Here is a 25,062-nt window from a genome sequence, read left to right as displayed (position 1 = left end):
CGGAAAGGTTCTGGGTTCGATTCCCAGGGAAACTATTTTTTTATATTTTTTTTTCTCTCTCTCTCTTTTTCTCTCAGTTGTGTGTGGTGGCTTGTAGGTGGAGATGGGCTAGGGTGGCGTTGATATAGTGGACCATCAACGGGATGGTGTACTTTTTGGAGAAAGAGAAAAACATGATTGGATATAAGACAATAAGAATCAAGGTAGTCAAAGTATGTTCGAGATATAGACAATTACATTTGGAGTATATAACTTTGCTCCTACAGTCTCGCACGGAATGCGTGCCGTAAGGGTTCGAGACCAGTAGGACCATCGTAGATCTGCTGCTCGGTAACGCGGGTATTGAGCTAAAAGAAGAGTTAGTGGACTAAAAGACAAAGTGACGAGAAGATACTTACATGTTGGAGCCCTAATTGATCAATCCGCTCCACTCCAAGCAGCCGCATGCAAGTCTTGATTTCATCGTTCAGAACTACCACCGAGTTAGAAATAGAACCACATCAAATACCTAGTCAACTTACTCTGCAATGTTCGACGAACACCGTCGACTCCGCCCGCTGCTAAGCCCCATAGAGCCGAGCGTCCTAGGCCAACTGCCTTCGCGCCTAGGCAGAGAGCCTTGACGACATCTGTGCCACGACGGATACCTCCATCCACATACACCTCAATCTTGTCGAAGACCTCAGGGCAGTATTTACGAATTTCCAACAGAGTATGGACGGCCGGAGGAGCAGTGTCCATGGCGCGTCCTCCGTGGTTGGAGAGGATGATACCTTTAACTTGAGGTGCATGGAGTGAGGCGAGGTATGCATCTTCGTGAGTCTGCAGACCCTTCAAGACAACAGGCAGATCCGTCTGAGTGGCAAGCCAAGCCAAAGTTTTCGTCCATGTCAAGGAGGGATCGGTGCCTGCAAATAATTGCTGGCCAACACCTCCAGACGCTTCGGTAGGCTTAGGGATATCGTTTGACGAGCGCTCAGCGGCTTTCGCGCCAGTGGGCACAGCTGCAGTCTGTCCGGTCATACCAGCTCGCTCATCCTCCTCGCGTTTTCCTGGAACCGGGGCGTCGAGGGTAAGAACAATGAACTTGATTGCCTTGAGCTTCTTGATGCGTGCAAGCATTGTCTCGCTCTTTTTGCGGTCGATCTGAACATAAAGCTGCCAGCCGAAGATTTGATCCGGGGAAGCGTCTTTGACGATCTGTTCTGGTGTCATGGAAGCGTTATTGGAGATGATTTGCATGGCTCCAAAGCTACGACATGCTTCTGCGATGCCGGCCTCACCTGATGGGTGACCTAGACGGGCCATCGCCGCAGGAGACACGTAAATAGGCGTTTTAAGTTTATGGCCAAGGACTGTTGTGTCCAGCTCACACTTTGTGCAATCCACAAAAACTCTAGGTCGCAAGAGAATGGACCGGTAAACCTCATTATTGAAATTTTTGCTGATTTGGTCGTCGGATGCGGAGTAATAGTACGCCCAAGCCTTCTTGCTCACTTGCTTAGTAGCCACCTCCTCAATTTCATCCAAGTTGAGAAGATTCTCCATAGGCGGTGGACCCTCAATCTCTTCCTGAGGTTCGGATGCCTTCTCCTTTGGTAATGTGTCGGCATTGATTGTTCCCAAGCATGCCTCGGGCTTCAGCCCCTCCTCTAATGTACCTGGCGGGTGAATAGGATCATACTCCTCGGTGGCATCCTGGCCCGCAAGTTTCAAAATGATCTTTGCACCGCCAGGATGGCTGCCCAGGAAATCGGTGACCTAGATGAGAGTCAGACGTGGCCAGGGAAGGTATGTGCCATACACCATAAGGACCTTATAGCATGAGACCGTACATCGTAAACCTTGCCATATAGAACCACCCAACAACTTTCAGGCGTGTTGTGCTTTGCGACTATTTCTTTAGTCAGTCGAAATATCCCGCGTGGGGGTTCACATGGACCAGCGCGGAAAACCAATACCTTCTGTCACATCGAATACCTTTGCCATTTTTACGGCGCAAGGATGGATTGAGTGATTGTGGGAGGGCTATGGAGATCGACACAGAGTATTTGAGAGAGACAATGGGAAAGGGTGAAAATGCGAGAGAAGTGAATTGGAGAAGATACCCGTGAACAACTTGGAGAAACTCTGGAAAGTGTGGGGAACGTCGGTGGCTGGTTTTTCCATATTGGGCATTTTCGATTACCGACTCAGAAGGGATTGGAATTGACTCCAGGTTATTGGTGGAAGATAGTTCTAGTTCTACTTTGTACAGTACTTGGTAGTTGTGAATCATTTTTTGTAAAGAATAATTAAAGAAGCCAAAGAAAATAGAATACAATATATATCGTGTAGTATGACATCGTATACATATATTATACGATCAGCTCTTTTGAGTCCCACGTGAGGGCTCAAAGGTGTCATCCGCATCTTTTTTCCTCCCCGGGACTCTCTCACATCTCCGGAACCCAACTTCCTTGAAATTTATGAACAAGTTCGGATATAATTCATTTTTAATACATTCACTGACATCTTTTATTTAATTCGGAGATTTCGTCACCATGTTTGAGGTGTGTTTACCTAAATGTTCTCCCAAGCCGTCTACCCCATATTCTTCATCTCTCCTGTCCTATCCCCACCATGTAGTCTGATTGTCTCAGCGTCGTGCAGGTGACCGTTATCGCCTTCGAATGCATCGAGCCTGTTCGGCAGTGTTGACCTCAGATGAAATGGTTGAGGTGCGCGCGGCCCAACGCACCTTTGAGGGGGCCTATGTCCGAACCGCTCTTTCTCAGTTCTCCTTCGCCCTCGTTGTACTCAAAATTTTCACCGCCGAATTCTACAGTATTGGGGCTCTTTTCGCGATATATGGCACGGGTGTTCTCATCATCGGACTCTTTCGCCGCTCGCAGGGAAACAGGCAGTTCTTCTCTGAAGTAGGAGAGGATGGGATCCATCGACACAAATTCCGTACTAGTGGAAATGCGGTCTTGGTCTTGACAGCACTGAGCATTGCAGCATACGCATGCTTGATTGGCTTGACCTTGAACTTGAGCAACTGATAAGGAACATTCTGCGTGGATGCATGCGATCTATTCACACCGTATCCAATATCCCTGGAGGCTATCTTCTAGGCATGCTATCTGTGATACCCCCCTGCGTTACCGCCAAGCGCCAAGGATTCCGCATCTGACCACGGGATATGGGTTACCATTTCGGGGCTTACGCCAGCGGAGATCAGTGTGCAGCAACGGACACCTACAGTTGGTCGGAGATCAATCTGTTGTGTCGAGCACCGAAAGTGCCCAAGGAAGCCGAGTATGGATCAGCCCGAGCGGTGAGACTCAGGTCACACAAGGTGTTCCAATAATTATTGTTTGATCCACTAGAGGCTGAGTTCGATTCTAAATATGGAGTAGATGTGTGCTTTTATTGAGGTGGTCATATCTGGAATCAAATGGGGTATGCGCTGACACCCCTTACCAAGACGGGGAACCCACGGTTATAAACATTTTGGTGGAATATGAGGATATTGCGAAGGTGAAATTGAGTATTGTTCGATGCACCGCCGTGTTTTCTCGAATCTGTACACCGTACTCCGTAGTTACTCTGTATGCTTTAGCCAAGCATTCTCTATTATAGAGAGATAGGACAAGTGCATCTTGCATAGTTTTGTGAGACCTTCCATCAATGCAATGTCTATAAGAACCGTTTAATCCTGATCTGATCTGGATAACTTGCATCTCCATATCATTATCAATCCTATTTCTCTTTCCCCTCAAGCTGTATACACTTCCTTTGACATCATATATGGGCGATCTTTAAGCCATCGATCCACCTTGTAGACTAAGTCTAATCTGCAGCTGCGTGATTTCATCATTTCAAAGCATTTCAGACTCAAGGTCGTATTTTAATTGTTCCTTTAGTTCTTTCATGTCCTTGGCACTGTCTATCCTTGAGTGATATTGTACTCCCACATGCTGGACAAGGGGGAAAAAAAGCACACCAAAAAAATTCCTTGCACTAAAAAGAACACCAGCTCGAAAGAAACCCCCTCTTTCAACCCCTTAAATATCTGAAATCTACTTGAATATCCTAGGTCAATACCAGTGACGTCTGGCGTTCCCGTTGGTTGACTCATCCAAACCCTCCGTGGACACTTTCTTTTCTCCCCTCTCTCACACCAACTTTTTTCGTCTTCGAGTTGACCAGGTGTGACACAAGCCCTTATCAACTTCTCCATGTGAGAAAGCTCTGAAAAAGAGTAACAATACCTTTTTAATAAAACGCAGACACACGGAACATCCCCCCAGGGGATGGCGCAACATTCTAGCATTGCTCGGTCGGCCATCATGACGTCGGCCACTTCGCCCGAGGCGGGAGATCAGAGGAATATTATTCAACCCAACGGCGCGTCTAACGGATCGGGATCGGGAAAAGAAGGAGCTCTTATGCCTCCGAAATCTGTGGTCAACCGAGCGCTAGGTAATGACCTGCATTCCGATTCCCACAAATCTTCACTGCCGCCCAAGGGCGGAGTCGGAACGGCTTTGACAGACACTCCGGTTTCTACCGCACCTCCGTCTCCACAGATGTGAGTATTTGTTTCTTTTTTTTTTTGTCTAGAACCTTTGGAATTCACTATGAGCCTATCAGAACGAGGCTTGATCAATATGATACACCTTGGAGCCAGTCCCGATGCTCTCTGAACGCCTTATTCTGAACTAATCTACCTTACCCCGGACCCCAAACCCCAATCGTTGTTCTTACGTTTGCTGTCGTGTGACTTGTTTTGGATGCGCTTGGCAGGCCGTGACTAATATGATCATCGTAGATTGGGCCTTTACCACCCTCCTGGTACTCCCGGTCGAGTCCGAGCAACTACTCTCGATATCCCCGGATTGACCAAGTCCAAGGTGTCTCCAGATGGCCGCATTGCACAGCGGGATATCGGTGCAAAGCTTGTCATTGTTATGGTCGGCCTCCCGGCGCGAGGCAAAAGTTACATTACCAAGAAGCTGGCCCGCTACTTAAATTGGCTCCAGCATGACACCGAAATCTTCAATGTTGGACAGCGTCGCCGTGTGGCCGCTGGAAAGTCCCCATCACCCGCCCCGCTTGGTCGTGGCCAGGATCGGAAACCAAGTGCTTTCCACAAGGATCTCGTTGACTCAGTGCGCCGGTTGAGTGTCAGCGTTGGGACGACTTTGAACCCAGCAGACGCCTCCCCGCCAGAGAACGAGGCACCCCTTCCCCCTCCAGTGGTGCCAGCCAAAATTCTCGTGAATGGAGAGGAGCCCGAACAAGTTTCTCAAAACGGAAGTACTGTTGTGCCCTCGATCGACGCGGGCATTGCACAATCCCGTGAGAATGAAGAAGCTATCAACGAAGCTTCGCCTGAACCCATGGACCAGACCGCCAACTTCTTTGACCCCCAGAATCAGCGTGCCGTCAAGATGAGAGAGCAGGTGGCGCTGGACACTCTTGATGAGTTGCTTGAGTATATCTTGGAGGAAGGTGGCAGCATTGGCATCCTCGATGCGACTAACAGCACCATGGAACGCCGCAAAGCGATTGTTGACCATATTCGCAACCGCGCTGGCCCCGAGCTAAATATCCTGTTCCTTGAAAGCAGCTGTGTGGATCAGGATTTGCTCGAGGCTAACATGCGACTGAAACTTTCTGGTCCTGACTACAAAGGCCAGGACCCAGCCGAGGCACTCGAAGATTTCAAGAAGCGTGTTGCTCTCTACGAAAAGTCGTACGTGCCTCTCGGTGAATATGAGGAGAAGCATCGTATGGCTTTCATCCAGATGATTGATGTCGGTCGTAAAGTCGTCGCTCACCAGACCCATGGCTTCCTTGCTTCTCAAGTCGTCTACTACTTGCTTAATTTCAATCTCTCTCCACGCCAAATTTGGATCACACGACACGGCGAAAGTTTGGACGATGCTGCAGGCCGTATCGGTGGTGACTCTGATCTCAGTGAGAACGGGAGAAGGTATGCCAAGGCGCTGGCTCGCTTCGTAGATCACCAACGGAAACAGTGGGAGGCATATCAGCGACAAAAAGACCTTATCAAGCACTTCCCCCCCCGGCCCGGTGACAGCACACCTCCCAACCCTTCTTACATTCCCCGGGAAGGGCCGCGCAACTTCTGTGTCTGGTCCTCAATGATGCAACGCTCCGTTCAAACTGCCGAATACTTCAACGAAGATGATTACGATATCAAGCAGATGAGGATGCTGGACGAAATCCACTCCGGCAAGATGGAAGGCATGACATACAAGGAAATTCAAGAGCAGTACCCGGAGGAGTACTTTCACCGTAAGAGAGATAAGCTCTTCTACCGATACCCCGGACCAGGTGGAGAAAGCTACCTCGACATCATCAATCGATTGCGCACAGTCATTGTTGAGATAGAGCGTACTACAGACCATGTGCTCCTGGTTGGGCATAGATCCGTTGCCCGTGTTCTCCTGGCTTACTTCCGTGGCCTGAAACGTGACGAGGTTGCTGACCTCGATGTCCCGATGGGCGTCCTGTACATGCTTGAGCCCAAGCCATATGGCGTAGACTTCAAGGCATACCGCTACAATCCTGAGAGCGACTGGTTTGATTACCTTCCCGATTACGAACTGCACCAGGTCAAAGCACAGACGACCCACTGAATACCCATACAATTTGAACATGGAGTTCCCAAATTCTATAACTTGCTACGATCCATCACGACTTCTTTCCTGTGTGATGACTTGGTCGAGCCTTGAGGCTCTGGTCGTTTTTACAGTCGCCGCCACTACACGTTCTCCACTTTTCTGCTTCTTACTGGGCTTGTATCCTTGATTTCTATTTCCCGTTTGCATCTTGATTGTGTATTAACTATTTTTTCCTCGACTTTTTTTGGGACTTTTTTTTTACAGGCGACCCAGACACTCGTTGCATGATAGGCGTTAATTTGTGTACTTTGATGACCTCTGGGATGCTAGCTTTGTGAGCTGGAAATGATAGGTCATCAAGAACGTCTTTAATACAGATATCTCTCAACCCACAAATACACCAAGATAGAATCAGTTCTTTTGCTTGGTAGGCTGAATAGTTTTACTTGCTGCGGCTTGTCGATAGAATAATGCAGAAGATCATAACAACATTAAAACCATTCAACATGACCGTAGGACAGAAAATTCTTGAGCTAGGATTCTATGATCCTTCATTCCTTCTGCTCAGCCTTCACCTTCTCAAAGATGTCCATAAAGACCTCGGGTGCATCTGCCCCTTCAACGTGATATCTCTCTTGTATAGAGATATACGGCACACCAGAAACCAAGCTCCTGGCGGCCGCTTTAGCCTCCAAACCAACCTCCTGAGCACCAACATCCTCATCCAATATCTTCTTCACACTCTCCCGATCCAATCCCGCCCCAACACCCGCCTCCAGAAGAACCTTCAGATCGGTAATATTCTTCTCCTCCTCAAAATAAGCCCGAAACAGACGCTCTGCAACCCTCGTTTGCAACCCACCAATAACACCACTATCCGTCCCCTCCTTCCTAGCCACCTCTTCAGCCTCCCGTTGTCCAGCATACCAAAGCAAGCGATGCGAGTCCCGAGTGGAACCAGTATTCCCGCCAAAACTAAACTGGATACCTTCGCCCTCACCCGCAGCAGATAAGCGCGCGAAAATCCCGGCCGAGCGATCAGCTCCGAATTTCTGTTTGTACATCTCGGCTTTGTTCACGCCGGGATACTCGGCTGCTGCCGGGTTGAGGTAGAATGCTTTCCAGTGCAGGCTGAATGTGTCTGCTGGGTACTTGGCTTGGTGCGTTGTTATTGCTCGTGAGATTCGGCGGTAGCCGACATAGCACCACTTTTTTTTGTCCCGCTGGTTAGTTTGTGGATTTGGGGTGATTTTGTGGATGGGTATAGATCTGTGCATATGGTTCGAATACTTACGGGGCAGACGGTGTCTGAGATTATCTGGATCTGGAAATTCGTCATTGTATCAAGGATTTCAGGAGAGAGATATGAGATGTTTGGATTTAGGATATCTCTGCTTTCTTATATTTTGGGAGGCGGGGGGGGGGGGGGGGGGGCGAGTTGTTGTCGTTTTGATGTCGGGGATGAAATCGATTTGTAAGCGTTCCATTGAGATACCTATTCGGGATTCGGGGTTTCAGGGGTTCTCTCTCATGTGAGATCTCGAGTCTTCTAAAGGGTGTTGATTCTCACGTATTAGCTGGGATGAGATATTAGATAAGAGAATATAAATCACAAATGTCCCAGATGTTATTTTGAGGTATACGCTATTATCCAATAATTACACTCAAGTTCCACATGTTCAAATAAAAAAGCCCCGGAAGGACTATTACAAAATCTGCTGGGCCTGGTTCAAGTTACCCCATGAACCCCCCGAGCTGCTATCGAAAACAGCCGATGAATTAGAGTGAACAGGCGCATCGGGAAACGGGTGATTGCGGCCCTTTAGTGCCGAGGAATACTGTTAACAAGTTAGCGAGAAGGCTGAGTTAAAAGGAAACGACTGGGAAATCTAACCTTGAAGACAAAATTTAGGACCAAGGCAACTGCCAAACCAATGCAGACTACGATAGGACCGAGCATGTTGTCTAGGTCCTTTCCACTCCGCTGGCGGATGAGGCGGGCCCGTCTCTCATATATGAACCATCCCCAGGCTGCGGCGAAGATGGCAAAGAATGTGTAGACGACGGCTAGTGCCTGGGCTACCTGGTTATGTTTGCCAGCAGCATTGTAGAGGCCCAGTGATAAGCTCGACAGGAGAATACTGATGTGAAGCCATTTGATGAATGTGCGCTGGTTGGCAAGGTAAACCTTACTTTCTACACGAACGGGCCCGGCATCTTTGATCCAGACGCCAGGGTGTCGAACGCCAGGAGGTAAAGAGACAGATTCAGTTCCAAGCCAGCCCCGAGGAGACAGCCCTAATAGTTGAAAGATGGACTCGAAGCGAGTGAGCGGCTCAGCTTCTTCATGTGGTTCGGAAGCGGGTTCAGTATCATGGACCTGGGGCTCTGGGATGGAGGGACGTGGGTGTCGCGCTGCAGGTCCGGTGACTGCTGAGGATCTCCGTATGGCCGAGGGGGAGCTTGTATTAGAGTATTGGTGGTAAGGTGATCCGACCTGTGGGCGAACACCTGGACTACGCGCATCTCCCATGAAGCTACCCACTGCTATGTTCTCCTCCGCTCGTCGAGCCAGCCGCTCTTGCTCCTCATGGAATGCAGTTTCGGGGTCACGGCGAATATCGCTTTCAAGTTCACCAAGCCAGAAGGGAAAGCTGTTGACATGGTCTTCAAACAATGAGGCAACGCCGTGGACGAACTTAGAGAAGCGGGGAGCATCCTTGACAAGGTGGGAGACCATCAGGTCCTTGACCCACTCGGTGTTATGGGCCTTGCCTCGAAGCTGGATCTCGAGCAGAGCATGAGGGAATCGAGTGATCTCTCCAGTCCTGACACCATTGAAGGGATAAGTCATATCGGCATCATCCAAGTCGGTACGGTGCCACTCAGCCGGATCGCGGCATGGCCGTTCGCTATCGAGGGCATCTTCCCGAATGAGCGCAAGGTTGGTATCGAGGGAAATACGAATTCGGTCATTGCCGGGAATTTGGAAGGCGGTGCGCGTGTAGTTGGCTCGGAGCATGGGTTGCAGGTCATTGTCCTTGATGAATGACTGCAGCTCATCCACGTCCTTTTTCAAGGCCTCGGCGGCGGCGGCCGAATCTCCATTGTTCGAATCCTCCATGCGATGCAGCTTTTTATCGAAGCGGTACTCGCCGTCCAAAAATTCCTTAATGTGCTTGTCTTTGAGCTGTACCTTGACTTGTCGACTTTCGTCGTCGTCGGTGACAATCTTCTTTTCCAAGTGGATAGGAGGTTTGTCTTTCAGTGATCCCGTCCAGCGCAATCGCAAAGATCCGGCTTCGGGTGCTCGTGCGACCTTTTGATTGTAGAGATCAAATTGAGGGGTATCAAAATAGAGAGAAGTAATGGTGGGGTCTTCAGTGATGGTATCGAGGTCCTTGGAAGTTCCCGGCCTGTAGATAAGGACCGGCAATCGACGAAGAATGTGAGTCTTGACCTCCAAAACGTTGTCTGAGTGAACCCAGAATTTATAAGACGAATAGGTCTCACGGCCAAATCCATGCTCTGTCTCCCTTGGTTGCACGATATCATGACTAAGGGTCTCGCGAACGAAGGAGTACATCACCGAGAGTCGATGGACCAACGGCGAATAGTCCTCTGAGTTGAAAGGCAGTTGCGATAGTCGCACTTGGAGCAAAGGTTTCACCCGGTACCGGGCCCCTCGTTTGCGGTCATGCTTCTTTGCAGCCTTGAGGAAGCCAGTAAAGTTGATTCGGCTGTACTTTTCCAAGGCACTGACTTCCTTGGTGATGTTGTCAAGTTCTTGCAGAACTTCTGAAGCAACAGTCCTTTTCGTCTGTTCATCGAGGGTGGGCGTTTCTTGATCCGGAGTAGATGCCAAAGGTCGTAGTTTGACTTCACATGCTGTTGTCCGTTCTCGGAGTTGCTGCGATGTCTCTGCCTGGAAAGAATTTACCTTATCCAGTTCTACATTGAGTAGTTCCTGCACAAAAGCTTCCTCATCTTGCTCAGTCCATTGATCATCATCGGAGTCACTGGCGTCTTCTCCATTTCGGGTGACATCATTCTCTCTCAGCAAGGTCTTAAGCTTGGTGTAGTCAATGTACTTCCCTTTCCAGGGCGGGTACACCGCAGCACGGAGGGTTTTCCCAAACCGCATTTTGAGCCAGTCCGGTTGTAAATGGTGTTGCGTAGTTGTTACTCAAACACGGCCGGGGGGGAGGTGGGTGTGCACCTCTCTGATTAGGGGATTCGGAAGGGAGGAAGATATAAGAGAGAGGATTGAAATCAATTGATCTTCAATTAGAAGGTAGAAGGGGGGGGGAAAGAGGAGTTGATATATTTTAGTTGAAGATCCAAAAAACATGCGCAGACGTCCAAGGGAGAAAAATAGCTTAGCTTTTGAAACTAAGCGACGGATATGCCGTCCACGGGTAGCGCTTTCAGGAATTGAAAGCGTTCGATAGCCAGCGATAGACGCACGTGCTCGCTGAATTGAACCAACCAGAGTGCACAGCAATGGAATCGAGATTGACTTTGTATTAACTAATCCGGATAATATATATTCCGAGATATGTTATCTTACAAAGTACCCATACAAAGTACTCCGTACATACAGTATAGGTACAACATAGACAGGGGGCTAGACCTAGAATACCATCCCCCCGTCGGGATCACGAAGAGGTACGTGCATAATGGATTCTCCGATATCGAATAATATCACAATCTTTCCCGAGGTTGGATCTTTTAAACATCCAATACAGATTTAACGTACTTTGTACTCCATCAATACATATTACACTTGATGGAGTCCAAATCTACAAAAATCTCGGGTCTGTCCCATCATCTGCATGGCGTATTAACCGAACTACATCGTCAACCTTATCCTCATGTCCCAAACCCTCTAACTTGCAAGAAACGCGCCTCAGTTGCCTTGATTATTCGGGTCAGACCAACCTACGACCATTGGCCCAACTCAACCCCCGCAGAAAATATTTCTCAGCCAGCCCAACCAACCCAACAACGTTTAGATGAATTCTTTTCATACTCATGGGTCCAGCATGGCGAACCGGAGGTTTTGTTTATCAAGCGTGCTTCACGCGTGGGGGACCGGTGGACTGGCCATGTTGCCCTACCGGGTGGGAAGCGAGACCCGGAAGATGCAGATGATAAAGCGGCAGCTATCAGGGAAGCTTCAGAGGAAATCGGATTGGATTTGACAACGGACGATACCATTAGTGTGGGCAATCTCCCTGAGCGGGTGGTTACTACCAGCTGGGGGTCCGAACCGTATGAATGCCATTCGCTTTCGTTGCTGAGAACTAGATTACTTACTGACCTGGATGGTGTAGGTTGATGGTTCTTTGTCCCTTCGTCTTCCTTACGACTCGCAGCGACCCTTTGACCCTTAAATTACAGCCCACGGAAGTAGCATCAACACATTGGATTCCCCTGCGCGCTCTTCTATCACCATCGCTGCGGACTGTGGAATATGTGGATATGTCGCAGCGCTTCGGTCGACAAGGCGGGTTTCTGACCCGTCTTGCAATTCGGTCTCTGATGGGCTGGATGCAGTTTTCGGCTGTGAGGTTGGTCCCGTCGGAAACCCATCAATGCACTACAACTCCAGGATTTGTTCCGGAAGAGAATACACCCAAATCTTCTCTGATCCAGCGATTCAAGGGGTGGTGTCTGAGTGGACAAGCAGATTCGAATGACACTACCCGTCCACTGCTCCTCTGGGGTCTTACCCTCGGCATCCTGGCTGACTTCTTGGATATGCTTCCTCCCCACCAGACTGTACAGTTGTGGAAATACCCAACATTTACCGTGCCTGACCTTCGCTTGATTGTAAGCATGGTGACTTATAATCTGCGGAAGCATAATGCACTCAATGTGAGATCGGGTGCTCGTCCTAGTAACATGGCCTCTGATGGGGAAACGACCGCACTCCCAGTCACACAGGAGACGAATTTCGAACATGATCGCAATGAAGTGGGCATCGGTGGTCTCGGAGTGGGAAGATATTATGGCCTGACAGACCGAGCAACAGATGGGACTTCCTATGCTGTGGGGATCATGCTTCGTGGGTATTATGACCGTTTGCGCATAGCAATCTGGGTTTTCCTGGCCTGGCGTGTAGCCATTGGTTCAATTGCTAGTGTTTCAGCCTGGCAAATTCTTCGACGGCTGCGTTGAAGATGTACATTAGCAATATACATTTGCAATAAAGATTTTAATAATGAAGATCTACTAGAGTACATACGACATCACATGTTTCGGACATGTCGGAAATACTTTGTACCCGTCCCGTGCCCACACCTGCCCAGGCATAAATACCAACTTACATAAATAGATCATTCCAAGGTTAGTTAACTACATAAGGTATTATTCGGTCAGATAAGAGAGCAGTCCCCACATCCTTTTTTGGGGGTAAACATTAAACATTGAACACCACCATTTTCGAATTCACCCTCTCCTCTATTATACTCGTCATGGCGGCAGCTCAGAAGCTTTATCCACGAGGGACAGTTAAGCGCATTGTCAAAGCCCACTCCAATCGGAGCGTGAGTAAGAATGCAGACATCCTGGTACACGGTCGTCTCGATATGAAGTCTCTCTATTCTCCAGTGGCTAATGGTAGCTGAATAGATTTTCTTGGACTACATGCTATTCATGCAAGAGTGCGTCTCCCTCTATCCTTTGTCTTGGTGGCTTGGTCTGCCGGTCGCAACCCTCCGATTCGCGTGCTCATCGACGTGATTGAACTGGCCTGGCGATGGGCTAACACATTGTAGGTTAATGCACGAGGCATCGATTCGGTCGCACAAGTCCGGCGAGAAGAACATATCAGCGAATACCGTGCGCAAAGTCACTGAGGTGCGTTGTTGGAGGTTGATCTAAGAGCCTCCCTAGAAGACTCGTGAGGATATACAGCTGACATGGGTTCCTTTAGAAAACACTGCGAAAGTTCCAGGGATAGACAGGCCCAAAATACTATGATCTCAATCCATTCATTTTGGTGAAGACTTGCCTAGCATGGATATGAAAGACGCGGAGATACTGTACTAAGATTGGCTTGCATTTTGTGATATTATGGCGTTGTGGGCGAATGTGGATATGATACCCTGGAGCAATACAATGAAAGATATAATCAAATAACGAATCAGTTGCCTGGTAAATTGCACACATATAGACATAGACAGCGCTGTGATTGTTTAACTCGCGCACTAATAACGCGTAGAGAGTCTGCCCAAAGCCAGTGGGCCACACCGACCAAGAAAGGGTTCCCGTCCCGCATATTGATTCTTCCTTCATAACACCCATCTGTTCTTCAATTCTTCAACGTTATCACGTTTGATTCTTCCTGACCTGTACAGGCTTTTCGGAAATACTTTAATATCTGTGTTACCCACATTCCCATCATGCCTCCCGCTTCCGCTACCCAGAAGCTCAAAGACGAGGAGAAAGGCAATTCCCGAGCTTCAAGCGTTTCCAAGGATCCCGAGAGCCCCAGCTGCGATGGCCAGGAGAGTAACTACTTGAAAGAGCTGCAGAAGTATGTTCGAAACCTCATAAACCTGGTTGTGTGGTCACCTATGCGTAAGTGAAAGCGAACTAACTGTATGCTCCGTTTAGGACCCTTCGCAATGCCGTGAAGAAGTTGGTGAGTCATTCTCGAAAGTTCTTTGGTTTCAATTGTTTTTCCCCATACATTTCTAACGTTACTATTTCTTTGACCAGAACTCCCTCACCAAAGTCGACGCTATCATCGCCGAAAACCCGGATAAGTCGCTTGATGAACTGGTTGACGAGAAGAAGATCAACAACGATCAGAAGGCCCAGGTACTCAAAAAGCCTACCCTTCAGGCTACTATTGCCCAGACGGAAGAGCAGATTGGTCACTACAAGCAATTCGCTATCCAATACGAGGACCGTCTAGTTGCTGAGAAGGCCGCGCTTGTCAAGGCGCATGAGGCGGAGCTCGAAGCTGTCCGTAAGAACGCCATCGTTGATGCGACTGAAGCCTCCAAGAAGGCCCTGCGACAGCAGTTCTATACCGTGACTAAATTTTTGTGCGCCGCGGCCATTCTTCGACGCGACGGTGATGCCGTCACTACTGAGAGTCGTGCTTTCGAGGGTGTTCTGTTCGAAGTGTACGCTGGCAACCAGTCGGCAGTCAATTCGCTACTGAAGATTGCCGAGGGTGCCGATGAGAAGGTCAATTCTGTTGAGGGTACCATTCTTGATTTTACTTGTCAGTAATGAACCCCCCATCTCCAACAAATATCCTTGAATATCCTTGAATGTGCTTGAATGTGCTTGCTGACATAAGGCCTCTTTAGATGGTGATGTGAAGCAAGCATCTGACAAGTTCGCTCCACCTGAGGAGACTACCGAAGTTGCCTCGGAGGCAACCCCTGCCACGGAGCCTACGTCCGATCCCACCATGGCTAATGCTGGACTGACCGAGCTCCAGGATACCTCTTTCGGCGCCCAGGCTGAGCCTGCAGCTTCCCAAGCTGATCAGCTGGCCCCTCCTGCGCAGACTCTGGTTTCCGATGCTGGAAACTCTATTGCGGAGCAAACCTGGGCTCCTACTTCCGATGAGAGCAGTGAATGGGTCAAGCTTCCTCGCAACCCTGATGAGACTGACACCGGCCTCCATGCTACCCCGGCTAGCGCTGATGTGGGTTTGAATAACAGTTCTGTTGGCGCTGATGTTCCGACTCAGGGCGATAACGGTGCCAAGTCTGGTGGACGCCGTCGTCACGGACAGGGAAACCGCGGTGGCCGAGGCCGAAATGACGCTAAGCGTGCTAGTGAGGGCCGAGCTCCTGAGGGCCGTACTGGCGAGGGTCGTGGACGTGGTGGACGCCGAAGCGGTCGTGGTGGACGTGGTCGTGGCGGCGCAAACGGCTCTGGCTCTGGCTCTGGCTCGGCGGAAGCTCCTACTTCCAGCGAGTAAGAGTGGCAATCCTAGGATGTCAGTTGAAACCTGCTGGTTTGGGGATTATGTCTCGAAATTGGTGTTCCAACAAGAGATTTCTGAGTCTGTTTTCTCACGACTGACCTCAGCAATGTCTGATCCGATGTGATGGCTCACGAACGCAACGAATTTTCTTCACGGAGAGTCACTTTGATCTCTTCGTCTGGCTTTGCCAAAGTCTTCTTGACCCATGTCCTGCAATTTTTTCAGCGTGCATATTTCTGATCTTCAGAGAGCTTCTCTCACGACATACATATGTATTCTATGGTTATTGTTTTATCGGCGCTTTTGAACGGACCGGTGGACAGGCTTAGGTCTGGCATAGATCGAAATTGATCATAATGAGTGCACCATTACTTTCTAGGATTTGCCCTAAATAACAATATCTTTCAATTGGGTCACTTTCATTTGACAGAACAAGGTCTACTATTTGAATATGTGGACGATGTACAAAGTAGAAGTTGAAAGACAACCTAATAAGTATATAATGTCACGTGATACACTCACTGCAGGTTTCTCGGAGTTACCCCTGCTCAGCGTAATGTAATAATGTGTAATATCATTACTCCGTACACAAGATTCCATCACGTGCGGAGAAAGTAGTACCTACTCTGTACTATGCATGACATAATGAAAATAACCAAATACGCTCGGAGGCGTGTTCTTTTATTACTAGTGTATCTTTTGGATGAAACCCGTTTTCAGGGCAGGGCGCTAACCACGATAGGTAATGAACCCCGACGCCCAGTGGAGCTCCTAGCGTGTATTCAATCTGATTAAAATCATCTTGTACTCTTTCTCTTGTACAAGTGTCAACTTCTCAAAATTCTTGTCATTCTGCACATTTTTCCTTCTGATCTCCCCCGTCCTTATATCTTTTATTGTATATACGGCGCCAGCAAGAATGGCTATCGCTGGCGCCCAACGTAAGGAGGTGCTAAAGGTGATAATATTCTCTTTATTGATCGATCTAGTAAGACCAAGATACCCCTCTAAAGCCAACAGTCACATTTACTCAAACTAACAATGCCATTAGATCTCCTTCACATTTATTCTGCCCCTCTTCCCTTCCTTGCTATCATTTTATCACGCCCAAGATCCATCCCCGGATTCCCTCCTTAACCGCATCTTCCACTACCTAAACGCCTACAAAAACTCCTTTGCGCGCCCCATCGACTCGCGCTATGACATCGCACTCCTCGGTGGAGCCCTCGGTTCTTTATTCTCCCTCCTCCAAGCCTTCGCTGCACCCGTCATAGGCCGCCTATCTGACCGCTATGGCCGCCGTCGTGCCCTACTCATCTCTATGCTAGGCAACCTCTTAAGCGTCGCCATGTGGGTGTCGGCCAGGGACTTCCGCACATTCCTCGCCAGTCGCATTGTCGGCGGCCTAAGCGAGGCAAATGTCCAAATGGCCAATGCCATAGTGGCGGATATAACAAACGAGGAGCGCCGCGGCTCCTCCATGGCATTAGTTGGAGCCTGTTTTAGTGTCGCGTTCACTTTTGGGCCGGCGCTGGGTGCGGCACTCAGTAGTATTGATATGGTTGCTGAGAACCCATTCATCGTCGCTGCGATTGTGTCTTTTGCTCTGATCTTTATTGAGACTGTGTATCTTTGGGCCTGTTTGCCTGAGACGCATCCCCGTTTCACGACGCTTCAGATGGAGGGCGAAAGTATCTCCGCCGAGAAGAATGATGCCTCGAGTAAGAAGAGAGAAGAAAAGAGCAGTGCTTCCACCAAGCGTGCCCATACAAACAGCCCGGCCCTTCTCAATGCCCTCCATTTCCTCTTCCTCCTCCCCTTCTCCGGTCTGGAGTTCTCCCTCCCCTTCTTGACTACAACTCTCTATGCGGGATCAGCTACGACTGTCAGCCCTGCCGCATTAAACGGACGTCTCTTATCCCTGATGGGCTTGGTCGCCTCTCTCCTTCAGGGTACGCTGGTGCGCCGTCTTCCGCCACTGATCACCCTCCGCGCCGGTATCGTGACCTGTACCGTCTCATTCTTCTGTCTTGCTCGCGTTTCTTCGCCCTCCGGTCTATATGCTGCCGGTGCTCTGCTGGCGGTAACAACTGCTACAGTTGTCACATCACTCAACAGCCTGGGTAGCTTCGAAGCGCAGGACGCAGATCGCGGTGTGGTTATGGGCCGCTTGCGGGGATGGGGACAGGCTGGTAGAGCGGCTGGTCCTATTCTGTTCTGTTCTCTGTTTTGGTGGGCTGGCCGTGAGGTTGCTTATACTGCTGGTGGGTTCGCCATGTGTGTCGTTACAGTTGCTGTTTTCAGCTTGTTGAAGTCGCCTGTTGTACACAAAAAAACCGAGTAATGTACATAGTTACACAGAGAAACATTGCAGGAAGCATGCTTAATATAAAGATGATCCTATACTATCCCTCTTTTTCAAACCTTCCGAGAGAATAGTATCAGCCTCGACTCTTTTAAAAACTCAAATCATTTTCGCTTTGAAGTTATTACCTTATTCTTCAGTCTCCTAAGACGCCAGAGTGAATCATGAAATGAATCCCGAAACGCATAGGCGCCATGACTTTCAGCACTTCCCTAGAGTTGACGGGAGGATGAGAGGTGATTTTATTATTGGTTTAGTTTATTGAGTACATGGTATAATACATAGAAGAGTGGCGATAGTATTCGTCAAGGATGTCAGTAGACAGAGCCTTGTGAAAGAGAGGAGTTCAAAATGGCCCATCGTTCGGCACTCATAACCACATGCCGTTGCGCCTTGAATCAAAAAGAGATTCAACCAAAAAGAAATACACAATACCTCGAAGAGTTAGAAAAGAATACATAAACACAGCGGTCATTGTACGTTCTTTTATTGCCTTCGGGGTTTTTTCTTTTCATTTAATAAAAGATTCACTCGAGAAATGATCGAATATGAGGGTGCAGTCACGATCTCCGGCCATTGCCAGAAGCAAACCCATGATTTTCAGAAGTCACCATGGCAAGTCCAGCATTGACAGCCGGGTCCAATGAGCCACGCGCTTTGCCAATGAGCCAGTCAGTGAGAGTCACGAATTTAGCAGTCCGGTCCCAACCGTCCGCTTCATCGGCATGCTCAATAGTATGAGTCAGGATGCGACCCTCCTCATCGAAAGAGAAGATAAAAATACCGGTGAATTGCTCTTCTTTTGACAGCTTGAAAATCGGCTCTTCACCACCGAGAAGGACACTCAAGCCTTTGTTGGTGCCGTTTGTTGAAGCCGAGAGATGGTTATTTTCTGACGATGGCATAGTTTTCGAGGGGTTTGTAGAATTGGCAGTCGAAGAATCTGGGCCATGGAAGGGGCGGCTGTCTGTTCGTGGCTCTGTCTTCCATCGTACTAGTAGGCGCTCATCGCCACAGTCGTGGTGGTCGCCGTGATGTGTGGGGTCGAGCAGCGTCCCGGCGCGTACGATCCTTTCGCTGAGAATTTGTAATTTCACATTGCCAACTAGTGGCACGCTACTCCAGGCTACCGGGACAGTCCATAGTGCTGCGCGATAGAGGGTGCGTCCTTTGACAGTCGGGAGGTGTGGATGTGTGGATGGGAATAGGTGAAGGTTGACACTCGGGGCGAGGATGTCAGTAGGTAAGGTGTTGTACAAGAGGGTCGGTAAGAGGGGTGAGAGGGTTCGTAAAGCTTCAATCGTTAGTTGGATGACTTTTTTCAAAGTGAATGAGGAAATAGTAAGTACACACTTTTTCCGAGTTTCAAAGTTCTTTCATCTGGCGGTTTGTGATGTGTTCTCCGAGAACCTTCACGGTCCTCCCTCCGCACCCAAGCTGGGGAGAAGTATGTAGTGGGTAGAGGTGTAACTGAAGCTGGACCTAACCAGGGCTCATTGAGAAGGCCATGGCGCGGTTGCGCTAGTCGCTGTCGCGAAACCGAAGCAAAAAGCCGTCCAGAGACAGGACTCTTCGGCTGATTGGGAAGAGACGTGCGCAGAGAGACCAAATTCGGCATTCTGCATTTCAGAAGCAGTCCAGTCCTAATATATTGCCTAGGTGTCAAGCCATGTAGATAAGTTGAAGGTTGAAGTTGTTCGGGGTCGCGGAGTCGGGAAGTCGGGGAAATGACGTTGCAAGAGCCAATCACGATGCTCTGGTATACAATTTTATACTTATATTCACTACATAGTACATACAATTTATGACAGCTCTATAGTTTCCCAAGTCTACAGGTCTATAGACGTAAATTCTAGTGACCAATTTAACATATTATTCGTAAGAATTCCAACCTTAAGCCAGTTCATCATCGTCTCCCATTCCCATGACACGTTGTTCAGCCAAATCGCGGATCTTGTCCTCTAAAACACCACGTCCATAACGCTGTGCAATCTTAGCGGCCGCTTCCAGCATCTTACCGTTGCGGTCTGTCATCAAGGCAACCAGCTCCAGCGCCTTCATACCACGTTCCTCGCCTTCCCTGCATTCGATGGCCAGCATCTGCAGCAAATTCTTATCCAAGTCGAGCTCCCTCCGCGCCAAGTCAGAGCGCTGGCTTGCCGTCGCATTGGTTGAGGAGAGAAGGTCGCGGAAGAGTGACAAGAGTACGTTTCCACGTACGAATGATTCCTCGAAACGGGCACCCTCGGCTACCGTATCTTCGGATTCGCTAGAATCTTTCGGAATAGCGCTAGCAACCGGGATCTGGAAGTCGAATTCACTGAGCAACGGCCGCGGGAAGTAAGGGCTCTTGTCGCCACCCTTGAGAATGATACAGTGGAACTTGTCTTGTGCGACAGCCACTGGCCAGTATGTTTCTTCTTTCCGTCCTCCTGCGAGACGTGCCAATTGCTTTGTGTCCAGGAGCGGTACCCATCGGGCTTGGCCGGATGTGCGCCAGTGTTGCAGAACTAGTAGGACGCCAGTCGAGTCATATATACAAGGATCCTAATAAGATGGTTAATTCCATATTCAACTCTTCTGTTTGGATGGCGCATACCCCATTATCGGAGAAGAAAACACTCTGTAGCGAAGCCCCTTCCGGAAGCGCGACAATGTCTTCGTTCTGGCAAATCTCGTCGCGTTTAACATTCTCCACCGTGTATCGTAAGGTCGTATGGCCATCAACGCCTATAGGACCGTTTCCGATACTCATAATGTAGTCACGCCAGGCCGCGCAAGTCACGGCTGGACTCTTCTGTCGATACACCTTGTAAGGAGTTCCAAAGAGAGTGTACACCCGAACATAGTCCTTTGATGTCACAGCGACAATATATGAATCACTGAGTGCCAGGGCTTATAACGAGTATCAGTAGGATGATTAAATTGAGTATAGCCCCTTCAAGTCTTACCTTGAATTTGTTCTCCTTCGGGCAATTCAGTCCGCCAGTCCGCCCGCGCAGTCCACGTCTCATGCGGTCGGTAGAAGATAATGGCTGGACTACCATCCGAAGGGTTATTGGCAAAAAGTGTTCCGTTGTCATCTATACTTGATCAGCCAAAATTCCAACACAAAAACACAACAAGGCAGACGGAAAACTCACTCAGACAAGCTTTGTCGTACATATATGGATCAGTGAAGTGGAAGTCTCGATGGGCTTCTCGATCATAGAATTCCACAGTAACAGTGTGGTGTGTCTCCTGGTCCACTGTCCAGACAGCTCCCGTCAAGTTTAGGCCTGGCGAAGTTAGCAAATCCAATTCAATGAAGTTGGAACAAGAACATACAGAGATATCTCCTACTCCCAGCCCAAGGCGTGCTACCGGGTTGAAGAGGCGGGTGGGCCTTGGGCTTTTCAAAACCATAGTAAAGGCGCTTATTACTAGTGCCGCCAAGGTCATCAAGATGATCGTTTGGCCGCTTGCCATACAGATTTAGCTCCTCATCGGCATAGCCAGCCCCATCATCATCCTCGACAAAATCCATCATCTGATCATTTTCACCAAGGATATCATCCAGTGAGTCTGGAGTTCCTCTCCTCGCCGCTCGCTGAATGGCCTCCTTGGACCGGTCTGCCAGTGTGGTTCGCCCAACATTGTTGGAGATCTCACCTAGAGGTCCGGGCAAGATAGGAGCAGCCTGCAGCGGTTTCTGTAACAGAGACTCGTGATTTTTCGGCACAAAGTTATCGTAGATGAAAAGCTCTCCGTCTGAGGTTGTGAACGAAAGCGAGTTCTTGGTCGGGTGCCAGGATAAGTTCATGACGTTTCCAAAGTCGTATCGCTGCAAAATCTTTTGTGTCTTTGCTTCCCAGAGCACAATATATCCATCTGTCGCTGCGGATGCCAGAAGAGATCCGTTCGGGGCCCAGCTCAAGGCCGTAATGTCGCCAGTATGTCCACCAGCAAATGTTTTCTCTTTCTTCCACTCGGAGGTAGAGTAGATAGAGATATCTCTGGTTGCTTCGGCAGAAGCAAATGCAGTACCATCGGGATGCCACACTGCCCTCGATGTCGCCTCGGAATCTGGGTCTAGTCGTCGAATCACTCCATCGAGTTTGCGGACTAGCTCCGGCTCCTCTTCGTGCATGGAGTATATATAGAGGATTCCATCCGTTCCGGATACTGACGCATATCGGCCACTAGGATCGAATGTGACATGTTTCGTTCCCTTGGACTGTTCCCGGAGATACTTGACTTGCGTCATGTCGTCGACTTTCACGATCTTGACTGTGAGTTCACTGGCCCCCCGGTGTTAGCATCCAATCCGCTGTCTGGCACAATCCCTGCAATACTTACTCGCTTGCTACTGCAACCCATTGTCCGTCTCTTGTCACTGCAATGTCCCTGACCGGCAAAGCGCATCGTACAAGCAGGCTTTGCATCTTGCCCAACATAATGTCGTATTTCCAGACTGTTCCATCCTCAGCACCCATGATGAAAGTCCTATTCTAGAAATCCCGTCAGTACGTTTAGTGGATCCCGGGTATTATATTCCAACATACCGTTGCACCAATGCCGAAATGCGCGTCAATACCTTCGTCGATTGTTTTGGGTTCTCCATCTTCGCCGACCGTATAGATACGAATTGCCGAGTTGGAACCACCGGTAATGATCCGTTTTCCGTCAGGTGTGTAGGCCAGTATCGTTGTGCCGGGTGTGTCTATGTGAAAGCAGCATTGTCAGTAACTGTTATATCTCCCGGATCATCAGCATGACTCACGAGCTGGGCGCCCCCGTGGGCGAATAGGATCAAAACTCATTGCAAACGAGGCCTGACGTAGAAAATTCAATCGAATTGCAATAATCAAGTCTGGAGCATCGTTCGATCTTAATCTGGTGGATCACAAATGGCCAGTGATCTACAAGGTCAGACGCGTCCGCGTTACGCGCCTTGATTGGTTTAACCCGATTTGGTAGTATGATAGGGCTCAGGGCTCAGGGTAAGGGCCGCTTTCCCCGGACAATTCGATGGATCAAAGCTGGAGATTGAATGTGAATATAAAATAGATTCTACTTGCTAGCACCTCCGGCTGTTAAGAAATCAAAGTCTGCTCCCTCTTGCGCTTGATTCACCGATCGCTCATACAGCCCGCGGTAGCCTCTCCTCTGCTTTCTTATCAGCGTCTCTCCTACAAGACTCTGTCTGCGTTTCTCAATGCGAGTCTGCAATACTGCCTCGGGTACTTCAAAGTGCAACTTCCTAGTCTCAACATCACAAATAATCAAGTCACCGGTCTCCACTACGCCAAATGGTGACTCCGGTAGCGCAGCTTCTGGCGAAATATGGAGGATAATGGTTCCGCCTGCGGTCCCCGACATTCGACCATCTGAAAGCCGTAACATATCCTTAACTCCTGCCTCTGCTAGCTTCTTTGGAATTGGTATAAGGCCGGCCTCCGGCATACCTGGATTTCCAACCGGACCAATGTTTTTCAGGACCAGCACACTATCCTTCGTCACGACTAGGTTTGGATCATCGATCCGCCGAGCAAGGTCGGCTGAATTCTCGAATACTACAGCTAGTCCGGTGTGGGATAGTAAGTGCCGATACTTTGACGCCGAGGCTTTGACTACCGCTCCGTCTGGGGCAAGATTGCCACGCAGTACAGCCAGAGATGACGCGGGAAATAAAGGGTCAAACATTGGCCGAATAATCTGTTGCGCAAAGGAAAGTCGCTTGGAGTGGGACGTATCGAGAACTTCACCCAAAGTTTGTCCAGTAATTGTCATAGCAGATAAATGGAGCAGGGGGCGAAGCACCTGCAACAGCGTCATCATGCCTCCTGCATTGTGGAAATCATTCATATAGTTATCTCCACTCGGCTTGAGATCAATCAATAGTGGAGTTCTGCGGCCAATCTTCTCAACAGTATCTAAAGTGATGACTCCCTGCAATTCTGGATGCCTATTCGCAATAGCCAACAGATGAACAACGGCATTTGTCGAACCCCCGATAGCCTGGAGCACTGTGATGGCATTCCAGAACGATTCTTTCGTCAAGATTTCTTGTGGCTTTCTCTTAGACTTTGCAATCACAACTGCATTTGCGCCAGTCTCCTCGGCAATTCGCAATCTCGCGGAGGATACTGCTGGTGCAGTTGCGCCCCGAAGCGGCATCATTCCCAACGCAGCAGTCACACAAGCCATCGTACTAGCAGTTCCCATGACACCACATGTCCCTATCTGAACGAGCAGCCATTGAGGTTAGCGAACTACATGGTCCTGCATCTGATGAGAGCGCATCTGCACATACCGTTGGAGCAAGTTCTTCATTAATGGCCAAAATTTCCTCGACGTCAATCTCACTCGCTCGAAAAGCCGCCCAGTTGTTTCGGCAATCAGTACATGCTCCAATACGCTGACCACGGTGGTTCCCTGGCAGCATTGGACCGGTGATAAGTGGTAGGATTGGTTTATTGGCAGAGATGCCACCCATCAACTGAGCAGGGACGGTTTTATCACAGCCTGAAGTCTGTCAGCGGATATTCCCACGTAAGAGGAAACCAATGCTAAAATGGAACTCACCTCCGATCATTATACAAGCATCCAACGGCTGTGCCCGTATCATCTCCTCCGTATCCATGCTCATAAGATTCCGCAAGAACATGCTGGTTGGATGCGAGAATGATTCGGCCACACTGATGGTAGGGAATTCTATTGCCAGTCCTCCATTGAGTTGTACGCCGCGCTTAGCAGCTTCAATGAGCTGTGGCACGTTGGCATGGCAGGGATTGAACCCCGAGAAAGTGTTGATAATGCCCACGATGGGACGTGAAAGGGCATCTTCTGAATATCCGAGTGCCTTAATAAAGACTTTGCGGAGAAAGAGGGAGAAATGAGCATCTCCATAGGATGTCAGACCTTGGCGAAATCCAGATGTGGAAGTGATTTGGGTTGTGAGATCGTAGTCTCCGTTGGGGTCAAGTTCCATTTTGTTTTGTTTTGTTTTCGATTTGAACAGCAGTTCTGTAAAGACTATCGAGGAACTATAACCACCTCAATCCGGCGACTTAGATGATCCCCTCTTCTTAATGGATGGTGTCATCGGTGCAAGGCCG

General features: G+C 49.1%; 11 protein-coding genes across 11 annotated transcripts; 6 read left to right on the top strand and 5 right to left on the bottom strand.

Moving 5' to 3' along the window:
- Nucleotides 1-260: 260 nt before the first annotated feature.
- Nucleotides 261-1,989, bottom strand: N7479_006257 (FMN-dependent alpha-hydroxy acid dehydrogenase; the record flags this gene model as incomplete). Its single annotated transcript, XM_057253952.1, has 5 exons — nt 261-347; nt 399-472; nt 522-1,761; nt 1,836-1,894; nt 1,962-1,989. The coding sequence occupies 5 exons, from the start codon at nt 1,987-1,989 to the stop codon at nt 261-263; spliced, it is 1,488 nt and encodes a 495-aa protein (XP_057107814.1).
- A 554-nt stretch (nt 1,990-2,543) lies between these two features.
- N7479_006256 (uncharacterized protein) lies at nt 2,544-3,044 on the top strand (the record flags this gene model as incomplete). The annotated part of the gene is made up of 2 exons (XM_057253951.1): nt 2,544-2,552; nt 2,643-3,044. The coding sequence occupies 2 exons, from the start codon at nt 2,544-2,546 to the stop codon at nt 3,042-3,044; spliced, it is 411 nt and encodes a 136-aa protein (XP_057107813.1).
- A 1,254-nt stretch (nt 3,045-4,298) lies between these two features.
- On the top strand, nt 4,299-6,653 carry N7479_006255 (6-phosphofructo-2-kinase PFK26; the record flags this gene model as incomplete). Its single annotated transcript, XM_057253950.1, has 2 exons — nt 4,299-4,576; nt 4,817-6,653. 2 exons carry the CDS (start codon nt 4,299-4,301, stop codon nt 6,651-6,653), a joined length of 2,115 nt encoding a protein of 704 aa, XP_057107812.1.
- A 536-nt stretch (nt 6,654-7,189) lies between these two features.
- N7479_006254 (DsbA family oxidoreductase) lies at nt 7,190-7,977 on the bottom strand (the record flags this gene model as incomplete). Its single annotated transcript, XM_057253949.1, has 2 exons — nt 7,190-7,861; nt 7,933-7,977. 2 exons carry the CDS (start codon nt 7,975-7,977, stop codon nt 7,190-7,192), a joined length of 717 nt encoding a protein of 238 aa, XP_057107811.1.
- A 367-nt stretch (nt 7,978-8,344) lies between these two features.
- On the bottom strand, nt 8,345-10,782 carry N7479_006253 (SPX domain protein; the record flags this gene model as incomplete). Its single annotated transcript, XM_057253948.1, has 2 exons — nt 8,345-8,476; nt 8,533-10,782. 2 exons carry the CDS (start codon nt 10,780-10,782, stop codon nt 8,345-8,347), a joined length of 2,382 nt encoding a protein of 793 aa, XP_057107810.1.
- Nucleotides 10,783-11,427: 645 nt separating this feature from the next.
- Nucleotides 11,428-12,821, top strand: N7479_006252 (NUDIX hydrolase; the record flags this gene model as incomplete). The annotated part of the gene is made up of 2 exons (XM_057253947.1): nt 11,428-11,912; nt 11,975-12,821. The coding sequence occupies 2 exons, from the start codon at nt 11,428-11,430 to the stop codon at nt 12,819-12,821; spliced, it is 1,332 nt and encodes a 443-aa protein (XP_057107809.1).
- Nucleotides 12,822-13,117: 296 nt separating this feature from the next.
- Nucleotides 13,118-13,605, top strand: N7479_006251 (uncharacterized protein; the record flags this gene model as incomplete). The annotated part of the gene is made up of 4 exons (XM_057253946.1): nt 13,118-13,213; nt 13,275-13,369; nt 13,421-13,502; nt 13,579-13,605. 4 exons carry the CDS (start codon nt 13,118-13,120, stop codon nt 13,603-13,605), a joined length of 300 nt encoding a protein of 99 aa, XP_057107808.1.
- A 442-nt stretch (nt 13,606-14,047) lies between these two features.
- Nucleotides 14,048-15,591, top strand: N7479_006250 (uncharacterized protein; the record flags this gene model as incomplete). The annotated part of the gene is made up of 4 exons (XM_057253945.1): nt 14,048-14,181; nt 14,262-14,289; nt 14,367-14,880; nt 14,969-15,591. 4 exons carry the CDS (start codon nt 14,048-14,050, stop codon nt 15,589-15,591), a joined length of 1,299 nt encoding a protein of 432 aa, XP_057107807.1.
- A 925-nt stretch (nt 15,592-16,516) lies between these two features.
- N7479_006249 (putative tetracycline transporter) lies at nt 16,517-17,941 on the top strand (the record flags this gene model as incomplete). Its single annotated transcript, XM_057253944.1, has 2 exons — nt 16,517-16,585; nt 16,649-17,941. The coding sequence occupies 2 exons, from the start codon at nt 16,517-16,519 to the stop codon at nt 17,939-17,941; spliced, it is 1,362 nt and encodes a 453-aa protein (XP_057107806.1).
- Nucleotides 17,942-18,522: 581 nt separating this feature from the next.
- N7479_006248 (uncharacterized protein) lies at nt 18,523-19,580 on the bottom strand (the record flags this gene model as incomplete). The annotated part of the gene is made up of 2 exons (XM_057253943.1): nt 18,523-19,256; nt 19,316-19,580. The coding sequence occupies 2 exons, from the start codon at nt 19,578-19,580 to the stop codon at nt 18,523-18,525; spliced, it is 999 nt and encodes a 332-aa protein (XP_057107805.1).
- A 275-nt stretch (nt 19,581-19,855) lies between these two features.
- Nucleotides 19,856-24,935, bottom strand: N7479_006247 (Dihydroxy-acid/6-phosphogluconate dehydratase; the record flags this gene model as incomplete). Its single annotated transcript, XM_057253942.1, has 11 exons — nt 19,856-20,509; nt 20,562-20,857; nt 20,914-21,045; nt 21,106-21,240; nt 21,290-22,242; nt 22,301-22,452; nt 22,507-22,664; nt 22,725-22,837; nt 23,019-24,187; nt 24,258-24,469; nt 24,530-24,935. 11 exons carry the CDS (start codon nt 24,933-24,935, stop codon nt 19,856-19,858), a joined length of 4,380 nt encoding a protein of 1,459 aa, XP_057107804.1.
- Nucleotides 24,936-25,062: the final 127 nt, after the last annotated feature.

Source organism: Penicillium vulpinum (genome assembly GCF_028829585.1).
Source record: "Penicillium vulpinum strain IBT 29486 chromosome Unknown utg000003l_segment0_segment0, whole genome shotgun sequence".
Classification (NCBI taxonomy): domain Eukaryota; kingdom Fungi; phylum Ascomycota; class Eurotiomycetes; order Eurotiales; family Aspergillaceae; genus Penicillium; species Penicillium vulpinum.
The sequence above is the reverse complement of the archived record's forward strand: the minus strand, read 5'-3'. Positions and strand labels throughout refer to the sequence as shown.